General features: G+C 46.0%; 2 protein-coding genes across 2 annotated transcripts; both read right to left on the reverse strand.

Annotated features, from left to right (window-relative positions):
* Window positions 1-360: 360 nt before the first annotated feature.
* On the reverse strand, window positions 361-1,806 carry GBGT1 (globoside alpha-1,3-N-acetylgalactosaminyltransferase 1 (FORS blood group)). Its single transcript, XM_063175005.1, has 3 exons — window positions 1,802-1,806; window positions 1,214-1,375; window positions 361-739 (listed from the first exon to the last, which is right to left on the reverse strand). The coding sequence occupies exons 1-3, from the start codon at window positions 1,804-1,806 to the stop codon at window positions 361-363; spliced, it is 546 nt and encodes a 181-aa protein (XP_063031075.1).
* An 8,084-nt stretch (window positions 1,807-9,890) lies between these two features.
* Window positions 9,891-12,563, reverse strand: SURF6 (surfeit 6). Its single transcript, XM_063174717.1, has 4 exons — window positions 12,419-12,563; window positions 11,822-12,034; window positions 11,156-11,247; window positions 9,891-10,689 (listed from the first exon to the last, which is right to left on the reverse strand). The coding sequence occupies exons 1-4, from the start codon at window positions 12,510-12,512 to the stop codon at window positions 10,018-10,020; spliced, it is 1,071 nt and encodes a 356-aa protein (XP_063030787.1). The 5' UTR covers window positions 12,513-12,563; the 3' UTR covers window positions 9,891-10,017.
* Window positions 12,564-12,604: the final 41 nt, after the last annotated feature.

Genomic DNA, 12,604 nt, shown 5'->3' on the forward strand with positions numbered 1-12,604 from the left:
TGATTTTGTTAAATTTCCATCAGGCCTCAGGAAAACACTCACAAAAGGCAACTACAGCCATGCATTGGATAACTGTTCTTGTGGATGCTTTTTTGTGTGCTACAGCCTCAAGCAGGATCAACTCATAAAGAGTGGGAGTCCACAAACCTTTTCAGTCTCACCTGCACTTTGCTGCTGCCTCTGAAATGCATTTAGACCCTGCTCTCCAGAGGAACTATCCACACATTCCCTTCCCAGTTTGCTCCTTCCTGGAACAAAAATCCAAGGTGGGGCAGATTCTGGAAGAACTAATTTTGGTGGGTTTGGCTGCGTGGAGGATCCCTCTGCAGGCACGATCAGTTTCTGACCTCTTTGTAGTTCTTATTCACGTGGAAAAACATACGAGATGGATTTGGGCGGCTTTGGCTTCCTGTCACCCCATATTTGCTCTGGAGAAAGCAGCTTGGAGGGTTTGTGGGACACAAAGTGCCTGTTGGGGTGACTCTCCTGCTGCCAGGCTGCCAGGACGGGCATTGTGGCACATCTTGGTGAACTCACAGACTTTCTCCACTGTGAGTATCTGCACAGTAATCCAGGAATTACTGGATTCCTCTGCAGATACTCACAGACTTTCTCCAAACATGGCCCCTCCGTAGCCAAAATACCTGAGCACACACAGCCCGTGGGGCACAGCAGGGACAGGGAGGGCCTTGCTGCACCCTTCTGCAAGGGCAGGGGTGATAGAGCAAAGGGGTGATGCCTCAGGTTTGGGTTTTACATTTTTCAGGTTCTGTGCTGCTTTAGTGTTAGGGTCTGGGCTTTATATCAGGGGATGGTGAGCTCTGTGCACAGAGCAGGGAGACAAAAGAAGGAATTCTGTTCTTTCAGGAAAAACAACAATTCAAAAAATTTGAATTCTATTCAATTCAAAAAATTGATTTCTATTCAATTCAAAAAATTGAATTCTATTCAATTCTCTAGCTGGTCGAGTTGCCCTAGCTTGGTCTAGGGGCCCAAGGACAAATGATCCAAATCTCAGGCCCCAAGAGCACAAACAACATGGGCTGAAGAGAGAAAAACAAGGAGGATGGGACTTCACAAGCTAAAGCTGGAACTGGACAATGAACGCCAATATGCAAATGGAGCAGAACTGATCAAAGTGAGAGACCCCATGACTGGTTGTCCATTTTTGGACAATCATCTTCCCACAGAGGCAGGGCATCCCCCCAAGGACTGAGCGCCCACTGGGTGCTGCCCCTGCTTCCCCACAGCAAAGGCTGCCACCCCCATGGTGAGGTTCAGGGGTCTGCAGGCACTGTCCAGGATCTCAGCATCAAAGGTCCCTTCCCAGATGATGGGGACCAGCCATGGTGTGACTGTCAGCACATCCTGGCGCCTGGAGAGAGAAAAAAACAGAAATGTTCATGAAATGTGACTGTCCCTGTTGGTTTGGGGTCAGTAAATGGAAAAGAAGCACAAAAAAACGGGAGCTGGAGCAGTGTGTGAATCAGCATTAACTCGCCATGGAGGGTGTTAGCCTCAGATATTTTCTCCCTGCACTCTTATTTGAGGTTACAGAGCATGGACATTTCAATTCCTGGGCTGAAATTAAGCACTTAACACATCAGCAAAAACCTGAGGATCTGCTAAAATCTCATTTAAGGACTTTTCTGCTGGGGAGAGTTTAATGACCACTGAACTCTCAGAATGGGAAGCTGTGCCTATTTGCTATCAGCCTGATGCAGATTAAAACACAAGTAATAATAATATGAAAATTACTATAAAATATAGCCCATTGCTCCGTTATTAAAACACAGCTTGCAGCATGACAGCTTATTTTTCCAGCATTTATATATAGCTCCAACACATTCAGATATAATTTAAAATGCTGTATGTGAGCCAGCATTCAAATGTGTAACAAAGTTAGAAAAAAAAATCCTTAATCTCCTGTGAGGGAAGTGGAAATACTGAATATAAATGCAGCAGAGTCTGATTCTGCCCCTATTACAGCTCTGCAATGCTGTTTCAATTTGCTGCTTTGTTTTCAGTGTTTCATCATAGCTTTTTGATTCTAAAAGGAGATGTCATTTATGGTGGAATTCACCCCAGCCTGCTCACATTGCCTCCAGACCAGGAGCTGGAGCCCTCTGCTAATGAAATTTGTTGCACCTGTCAGAACTCAGTGCATCCCTCGGGGTGTCCAGAGTTGCTGAGGACCCCACCAGGGGCTCAGAGACCTTGGGATGCTGCCCAGAGCACCTGGGGATTTGATTTTGACCCCTGGAACAAGTTACCAGCTCTGTACGAGGATGTGAAAGGCACGCAGGTTTGAATGGTGTAATAACAAAATGATCACAGGGTGAAAATGTAGATTTTAGGATTTTTGGTATGGGGGTTATGGGGACAAGATAGAAGAATCTGGATGTGTCCAGCCTTTCTTCTTCTTCTTCTTCTTCTTCTTCTTCTTCTTCTTCTTCTTCTTCTTCTTCTTCTTCTCCATTTCCTGCAGTGCTGTTGGCACTTTGGGATTGGTTTAGAGTAGAAGTGCACTGTCTAACACAGGTGATGGGTATTGGGAATTAAGTGTAAATATGTTATATGGAGTTTGTAGTATAAAAGGACAACACAAAGAGTGCCTGTGGCTGCCCTGCTGGGCAGAAAGACAATTTTATAGATAAGAATTAATAAACAACCTCAAGACTGAAAAGTGAAGAGTCCAGACTCGTTCTTCAGAAGCAGAGACATCCTGCACATCTCGGGGCAGCGACAAACAACCAAAACCTGAGAGCATCCAGCACGTGGCCACACCTGGGGGCTGCCAGGTCCCACCTGACACAGCTCCCGGATAAAACAGCACCAGAAGCAAACGGGGGGAGCTGTGGGGAGCAGCAAATCCAGCCAGATCCTCCAAGCCAGATCCAATGCTTGCAGTCTGGGAGGATACGAGAATAACACTTCACTCCTTCCTGCAGCAATGCCTGTGATTGAAAGATTAAATTATACAGGGAGAAGAATTTGGGGTGGGGAAATGTACTGACTGATCTGTCCTGTTTCTGGGTTGATTATCCTCTTTATTAGAGAGGGAAGGAAGCAGGCATGTTCTCTTCTCTAAGCTTGGTAAATTTGATTTTAAAGGGCTGCCCTGGGTTTCCCAGTGAGTCATGGTCATCCTCTCAGTGCCAGAAGACACAGAACATGAAAAGCTTCAAAATTCTCCCCTCATTTAACCCAGTATTTACCAGCTGATTTAGCACAGAAATTTATTCCAATATGGAAGAAATATTCAGGCTGGGCACATCCTGAATATGTGGGGGAAATAATAAAATATATATATATGTGTGTGTACCAACAGGGTGTGTTTATTAGCTTGCAAAGGAATGTGGCTGTTGAAGGTGAACTGCTCCAGATAAAAGTCAGCCCAAAGGAGGCTGTAACAACCTGAGCTGCACACAGAGTTTGTCCAAGCCACTTCTTAGTGCTGCTGTCTCAAATCTTCCCTTAAACTCCCTGCTTTGGCTGTGTTTGCTGCAGGTCACACAGAGCACCTGCTTTATTTTGCCCTGAAATGGGTTCAAAGCTCTCCCACAGCTGGCTCCAGCCTCAGCACAGCTCCAGAAGGCATTTCCCACTTACAGATATTACAGATCTGTAATATCTTACATACAGATAAGAGAAGTAATTTTTTACTTACAGATATCACAGATCTGCCACCTCAAAAAGAGTTCCTGGCCTCGACAGAGTGTGTGTGTGCTAATGTAATAATCGGGAATTAACAGGAAGTGTGTTAATGAGTGTACAGTCACCAAACCCAGCCTGGGAGCAGCTGCTGACACTCCCCTGTGGTTGGGCTCTCATGGAACAAGGTCCTGCTCAGGGTGCCCCAGGACTCTGGAACTGTGAGTGCTGCAAAGTGCCCCAACCAAACCCAGCAGAAAACAAAGTTCAAACAAAGAAACTCACTTTGGCGCCAGCGCTCTTGGCTGCAGATAAAATAATCTGTAAAAAGGGAGAAATATCCATTGAATTATACATGAATATGCCTGGGAGAGAGGAGCAGCAGTTTAGAGGTCAGGAGATAAAAAAGCCTGCACTTACTGGGGGAAAAGCTGGAGTGGCTTCTCTTCTGTATATTGGAGTTTTGTGGAGCTGCAGGATGGGGTGGGAAGTGAAAGGGATTGTTATGCTTTGCTTAAAATATCAGCCAAGTTTGGCTTCAGGACCTGCTGAAGGCATCACCTGCACACACCTCCAGGGCTCCCCAAGGGACAGCTTTGGGATAGAACACACAGCACAACAGGGACAGAGAGTGCTGGCAGCAATCCCAATCTCTGAGGAAATCAGGTTGGGGTATAGGGGTCAAAATCCCCGTGGGACTGTCAGCAATAATCATGTTTGTGCTCCGTGCCCTGCAAAACTGCTCCTGGTCACCTGGAGGGCTGAACTACCTGAGATAATCACATTTCCAACGGTATTCAGAGAAATAAGCACCTGGCCAGACACAATGGTTTGGAATAATCAGAAATACCTCCATGAAACATCGGTTTTTTTTTTCTATTTGCATGGCTTGGTTTTGTTTTTACAAGTACAGCAGGTCATGGGAAAAGCCACAGCTTGTCATGTCCCAGCCAATGTGGCAGTGGGGAGGTCACTGGGGCTATGGCCCCTGCGCTGTGTAAATTCCCTGCTGGGCACCCAGGATGGCTCAGGTGCCAGCTCAGAGGGCATTTCCCAGCAGCAGCTCCCCTTCACCTGCCCAGGTGCTGCCACAGCACAAACACACCCATGGACAGAGCACAGATCCCGGAGGGAGGAACAGGAGCCTGATGAGAACGACTGGGGGTTATTCCTGCCTGTGCCAGAGCTCCTCCTGTGCCTGCTCATCTCCCCTCTGTGGTTCAGGTGTCTCTGTCCGGTGAGAGGACACTTGGAGCACATTTGTGCATGCGCAGGTGTGGGATTACACCTTGATAAAGAAGCTGCATTAACATTTCAGTCCTGGGACCACAACAAACAAATCCTCCCTCACCTGAGAGACCCAGAGCTGTCCCAACAGGCCCCAACAGCATTTTGGGGTAGCTTTTTGTTTTGAGAGAGTGACTAATTACAGGTTCATAAATAAAGCACAAGCCCCTTGTTAACCACTGTTTGTGTTGTCAGGGAAGAGCAGGGCTGGAACAATGATCTGCGTTACTCATTAGGCACAGAACAAAATACTCACAAGGTTTCAGGGCAGGTAATGCACTTTTCCACTCCCATCCAGAGCCCTGTGAGAGCAAAGAAATGCTTCAGGATAGGAAATCAAAGAAATGTTTTAAGATCGGAAAGGTTGAAGGAAACCTTCCTAGGATTTTTCAACATCACCTAAGGACCTGGTAAAGATTTTGAGAGGTGACCCTGGCTAACTCCATATCTGCTTTATTAATTAGTGTAGGATCTGCTGTGTTCACAGTTTAACACAGTGTCCTGCTGCTGAGGCAAAATGCAGCTGCCCACAAGGTGAAAGTACAGCAAATTGCAGCATCATAAAAATGCGATAATTCCTGATGATTTACTAATTAATATTTTAATACTTAACAGAAATGCCTTGTCTCAGATTCCCTTCCATGTCTGAGTTTGCTCCATAAGCCATACTCAGCTGTCAGGATATTCAGTTACAAATTCTGTATTTGAAAGCTGTGATGTGTGATAGTTACAGAGCTGGTGACACTGGAGTGAGTTTGGACTGTGTGGAGAGACAGAGAATCACCCCTGTAAGGCCTGAGCTGAAATGTAACTGGAATATTCTATACTCAAGCATTCGTTTGTGAGTCACTATGGTGTTAGCAGCCTGATTTGCACCCAAATTCTCTTTTTTCTTCTTTCCTTTAGGGCCTTCTCCCTCTACCAGTGCTTCTTTACCTATTACACAAATTGCTTTTCTTCCTTACAGCTCAAAGAGAGGCTTCCCATAACATTTGTATTTTACAGCCTTTATTTTTGGGGGTTTTAGCACAGGATCTACACAGGATGTTTCAGATATGACCGAGCTGGCCAGCAAATCCTTACCAGATAGCTGCAGCAACAGCAACCAGGCAGACAAGAGATGCCAGCAACACCTTCCTGTAAATCACTGTCTTCTGGAGGAGAAGAGCAACTTCTGAATTCCAGCAGCTTTCACTCCGCAAAGAGCAAACATAAAGGGAAAGCCTCACTGTGAGTACCTCACTCTGAGAGAAATTGATAATTTCTTAGAGGAGGATGAAGTTTCTTGGTAGCTTCTCTTTCAGAAGTGATAAGCACAGAAGGCATCAGACTGTAAGAGCCAGGGCACCGAGGCAGCATCTGTGAAATATCTGAGCAAGTTCTTCATTCCAGGGAGCTTTAACCCCAGCTCTAGTGCATGGGGAACCTTTCTGATTTCATCCCACCTTCTGTAGATTCCATTTTATCCCCTCAAGCACTGCACCCTTTGCAATTGGATCAAACCACCCCCTCCTGTGCTATCAGAGAGCCAACACAGTTATCACTGGGCTGATTAACTCACCTTTCACAGTCCAGGAACCTGCAAAGGGGGCACACCCTGCCAAGGTGCCTGAAGGAAAGGTAAACTGAGGTGTGAGACCAGCAAAGGAGCATTTCACAGTCCTAATGCCCCTTGGGTAAAGGTTAAGCCAAGGAAATTATTTTTCATCTACAACAGCCTTGAAAATCAACTTTCCCAAGCCCAGCAGTCTTAAAATCACTCCTGCCTGTTCCTGCTTTAATTTGTTTGGCTGGAAATAGACAAGTGGCTAAAAGTTCTTTCATTTGCTTTACTGTGTCACACAGAAATCCTCTCTGGTGCTTCTCTCTCACTTTCCTTTGAGAGAATCTAATTTTCTTTCACCAGGAAGCATCACAAAATCCTGCTTAAAAATAATGACTAACTATATATATATATATATATATATATATATATACACATATATATGTGTGTATGTGTGTGCATCTATATAAATATATATCTTAAGGCCTTCCACCACTTAAAGCCTTCATGGATTCATGCTGAGCAGCTCTGGATTCTCGCCTAAAAATGCTGCAGATCCACAAGCACAGAAAGAAGAACAGCCTTCCCCCTCAGGCAGTTGTTCTGTGTTTTGACCAGCTTTATCTCATTCCTGTGCTAGTTGTGTCATGAGACCTGCTGTGCTGACACCAGGATTTGTCAGTGCCACGTTTCTTACCTTGTGCTTGATGCTTCCAGCACATGCAAAGCAGATAAACGTGCAGAAGGGGTTCAAACTGTTTTTTTTCTGGCATTCTTTGAGAGATGGCTGCACACAGAGCAGGCAGGAAAGCCCTCCTCATCAGCAGGCTTCCAAATTTCCAGCCAGGATCTCTCTTGCTGCAGTCCAGGTCTGAGCATCTCCCTTTCCATTCCTCAGGGCTCTGATGTTTCCTTCCCTCTTCTCTCCTGTGACCTCCTTCAATCTTTCTTTGTAATTGTCTAACTAGAAGATCTGGGATTCTTTCTGTCAGTTCTGACTGGGCTCTCTCTAATCAGCCCATTCTCACGAAATTGGTGTCAAAGCACCCCAAATTCCCCTGCTGGGCCCTCAGCAGTGAAGTAAAGCTGGATTGTCCCCCAAATCTGAGAATCTGTCACAGTTCACACGTCCCACAGGACATCTGCCTGCTTTGCAGGACCTCAGCACTGGGGTGACATTCAGGATGTGCCCAAATGCAATCCATGTGTTTTCTGTGGAACCTCTCCCAGCCAGGTCTGAGGCACATAAAACCTTGTGATTCATGGAAACAAAGTCAATTTCCAGGCTATTTGTTTTTCTGAAACATCAAGCCCTGAGTGAATCCTGTTTTCCTTGGGGTTTGCAGCCCCTCCCAGCTTGATGCCACTTTGCAATTGCATAAATATCCTCTCAGCATTTCCACCCAAAGCATAACGGAATACACAAACAATCCCTTTGCAGAGTCTCCTGGGATTCCCATTTTCTGGACCTGACCCATGCTCTATCTCCACGGCATACAGAATCTGCGTGATGGGGAAGGACAGGAGATCAAGAATGGAGAGAAGAAAGGGGACTGAAAGTTGTCCTCAAATTGGGCAGTAAAATTAACACAGAAATTAAAAACTGTGGATGTTTGGTTATTTTAGTTTCAGCTGTTGTAATGGGCATAGAGCACTTCCATGTGTCTTTTTACAGAGTAAACATCTAATCCCTCAGGAGGAGAAATACACATATTTTGAAATATTACATCATTAGGAGCACAGCTGATGCATTCCCCTCTTATTTTCAGTTTCTGTGGTACAAAGCTGCCAGAGCACTAGAGCCAGCTGAGATTGAAACATCCTTTGCATCTAAAGCCATCTCACTGAGGTTTACCTCAACTGATTTACAGTTTACTATGAATATAAACAGAAATTAAATAGATGCGGTTGCAGCTGATGAAAGAATCTCCAACCTAACAGAAATCACAGCTAAAGCATTTTTAATAGTTACTCAGGTTCCTCGAATTTGTTCAGAGAGTTTTTTAAAAGGGGTATGGCTGAAAGTAGCTCTGTTACTCCCAAATGAACTTGCTTGACCTCCCAGAACAAAGCATTACTTTATCTTCAAGCCCTGCTTGGAAGGCACTCTGGACAGCTGATAAATACCTCACTTGTGGAGCGTTCCATGGAAAATATTCTTTGCAGAGCAACTATTTCAGATTTCCAAACGCGGATTTCAGATTTCTCCAAGTGAAGTGGCAAACTGTGAGTGCAGGGCTGTTCAGAAAGCGAAGAAAGAGAAGATCTCCATGGGGAGAGCTCCATCTGTGCCTGGGGAGAGCTTTCCTTGCTGCACAGGCTGCAGGAACACAAATGTGTTCAGTCACACCTGAGGCTTGAACACAAATTCAGCACAGATCCACTGCAGAGTCTCAGACTGCAGCTGCACCAGGGAGTTACCTGGGCTCTGGCAGGGATCCAACTGGGCAGCACTGCACAGCACAGCCTGCATTTCTCTCACAGCACGTCCATCAGCTTTAGTCATGAGGCAAAAAAGAGCTTCTTCCAAAGAGCCAGATCGAGAGAATTCAATTGGACTCAATTAATAACATCCCTGGGCTCAGTACAAATCATCAGCTCACACCAACCAAGATCAGGAGGGCACCAGCAAGGTTTGACTGATCTCAGGGGCAGAGTTGCTTTATTTTCTGGATGGCTTGATCCCACCAATCTTCCCCAGGCTGAATTGCCAGCAGCCAAGCTGTACCTTCCCTCCTGAGCTGGGCAAGCAGCTGCCCAAGTTCACATTTGTATTTCTGTATAAACAATAAAGGACAAAATTGGTAATGACCAAATACAATTTTGCACTGGTGAACTGCACAGGGAAGAAACCCTTGCAGGCACCTGTGGTTGCCAGAAAATTTTTTTTAACCTAATTTTTTATTATTGCCAAAGGCAGACTTGGAGCCAATCCTTCTACCATCAGGATCAGTCAGTGTGTCCTGTGGATGATCCAAAAAGATCAGTTAGCTCCACAATAATAAATCCATTAGCTACACAATAATAAATCCATTAGCTCCACAATAATAAATCCATGCACGTGTACATGTGTGTTTATGTCTATATTGACCTAATGCTGATAAAACATAACTTATAAATGAGCAGCACTGCCTAAAATTGAAAATTATTTCCAGTTTTCTTGTGGTGGGGAGGATAAATGTATCCAAGATGCACTCTTCTTTTCAAAGGTATTTGCATATAAGCAAAGGTTTTACTCTATTTGTGTTGAGATGAATCCCATGTTTGGTCTTTTTGCCTTTTTGTTTCCTCTTTCCCATTCCCAGGGGATGCAAGGACACTGTGCTGCCCATTAGAGGAAGTGACAGCAACTGATATTTCCCCTTTAGAAATATAATAATTGTTATTAGAAATCAACCAGAAGCTGTTTCTTTAGGATAGAAAACTTTATTAACAAACATACAACTGTTTTTTTAGCACAATGAGGCTGGGAAGCTGTGGCCTGGGACAGTGACACACCCTGGAACCCCAGTGCCAGGAGAGCTGCCTTGCCCTCAGTTTAACCCAGCTTTTTTCAAGTCCTCTGGCAGAACTCGGCCCTTCTTCCGGGCCCTGGCTTTTTTCTTCTCTATCCTCTCCTTCTTCTTCTTCTGGATGTTCTTCTTGCGCTTGTCTTGCCGCTGCTGCATCTTCTCCACCACCCTCACAGTCCGTTCCTCCCACTGCCTCTTGCGCTGCGCCCGCCGCTTCTCCTTGCGCTTCAGGGCCTCCTTCAGACGCTCCTCATCGTCACGGATCTTCACCCCTTCTGCCTTATACAGGGCATTTGTCCATTTTATCTTGGTCTCCAGCTCCTGAGCTTTCTTCTCGTCCTTCTCCTTGAGCTCCTCCAGTTTATTCTTCCTGGTCTCCAGCCTGCTCAGCAGCTGCTTGTAGTTCTTGCCTGTCAGAGGAGTGATATTGCCTTTCACTGCTTTCCTCTTCTCTTTCTTCTTCTGGACCTTGTTTAACTCGTTCTCTTCATGAACTTTAACCCTGTTGAAGACAATGTCAGCTTTGCTCTCCTCCTTTTTGCTCTCTGGCTCTGCTGGTACCTCCTCAGTCTCTTTCTTCTCCATTTTTGCCTTCATCTTCAACTCCTTTCGCCGGCGTTTCTTTCTCTCTCTCTCATACTTCCTTCGCTGCCTCTTCTCCAGCACTGCAGGGGTTAACTCCTTGGCATTATCCTAAGGAGGAGGATGGACATGAATGAGAAGCCTTAAAGGGTTAAAGGAGAAGTAAAAGTGGGCTGTGCCCCAGTTCCTGATTTCAAACTCCTCCTCAGAAGCATCACCTGTGATGTGAAGCTGTGACTCAGCCATTAGAGAACTAAACACAGTAACAGCATTTCAAACCCCAAACACAGTAACAACATTTCAAACCCCAACAACCTGTAACTGTTCCCTTGCAGGCTCTCACTACTTTGCTTTTTCCTAAAAATCACCAAAAGCATGTTCTCTTTGAAGCTGACCCCATCTTTTCTCACAGGTTTTTCCACAGAACACACACAGGTCACCTGGCAATCCCTACAGGCAATTTTTCATGAGCTGGAATCAGCTAAACCCTGTGAGATCCTGTCCCACGTCCTGGGAGGCTGGGGAGGATTTCAGGTGCACAAACACACACATGGATACACATTCTGAGTCCCCATACCTGTCCAGAAGCCTTTTTAATCTTCTCATGGAGTCTCTGACGCAACAGACTGAGTGCAGAAACAGAAGGGGAACTCAGTTCACTTTTACTTCCTGAAAATGAGAGGGAGAAAATAAAAATACTTAAAAAGCAGCACCAGCTAAACAGTAGCACTTTCTCTGGCTTTGGGAAAAACTCTGGGAACTCTTTAGATGCTGTGAATGGAACGGAAAATCCAAACAAACCCAGAGTTTCTATTTCATTGGTTTCTTTAGAATTTCCCCTTTCATCATTCAACACTGCCAGCAGTGGCCTGGCATGCCCTGGGGCTGCCTGGCAAGCCAAAGACAAGTACCAAGCTTGTGGAACACAGAGGCTCAGGACATCTTTTCTCTGTGATCTGGCTTTTCATTGTCAAAAAGGAAGGCTGAGCTGGCAGGACAGGGACTGCATCCACGTGTAATTCCCAAAGTTACTCACATGCACAAAACCTCTGCAGTTCAGTTAAACACCGTTTCCAGAGAGCCACCCAGTGGTGATGGCACAAATTCCTGTCCATAGGCAAAAGCTTCTGGGGCACGTGAAATAAGCAAAGATGTTCCCAATTTAGGCTTTCCAAACTAGACTGGTGTGAAGGAAGAAAAGCAGCCGGCTCAGCCCAGGCCATGGCAAAGCTGAAATTCTTACCTGTAGCCAAACTCTCCTTTCTGTTCTGTGTGCCACCTTGTGGTGATGATTTGTTGGCTTGAGGGGCTGCTTTCTGTCCTGGAGTGGGTTTACTGGTGTTGGAAACATCCTGTTTGGCTGAAGGAGCATTCTTCTTCTCAGTTTGCTTCCTGGGCTTCTTTTTCTTCTGTTTTTTCACCTGTCTGCCATCCTCGGGCTGGCCTGGCTTAGACACTAGAACGCAAAAACAAATTACACAAAATAGGACAATGTCACATTTCCACTCATAACATTCAGTTATTACTGAACATTAATGTTCCAGCATTGCAATGGCATAGCTAAATGTTCAAGAATTATGTTTTAGGATTTATTTAATTAGATCAAACATCCTGTAAAACCCCAGCTCTCCACATCCATCACCGCAGTGAATGGAGATTACTGATTTCCAGGGCGCCCGGTGGACAACGTGTTCGGGAGTTCCCTGCTTGAGCAGATTGGTTTTTTTGTTAGAAACCGGCACAATCCCGGGCCAAGCCCCCCGTGGGGTCACGGCTGTCGCGCCCAGCCTCCCACAAACCGGCCGGAGAGGACAGAACCGAAGCGTTGCAGTTCCAGTACCAAATTTCCTCTTCCGCGACTCCGGGGCGTGCTGCACGCCGGCCCTCCTGGCCAAGCCCTGCAGGTAGGAGTCCTGGGCGGCCAGGCTGGCCATTGCCGCCCCGGGTCCCCGAGCTGCCCGGGACAGCGTGGGGACACGGCGCTCTCCTCGTGGAGCCCCCGGCGGGCAGGAAGTGATGGAGCGAG

The sequence above is a fragment of the Melospiza melodia genome, chromosome 22 (genome assembly GCF_035770615.1).
Source record: "Melospiza melodia melodia isolate bMelMel2 chromosome 22, bMelMel2.pri, whole genome shotgun sequence".
Lineage (NCBI taxonomy): Eukaryota > Metazoa > Chordata > Aves > Passeriformes > Passerellidae > Melospiza > Melospiza melodia.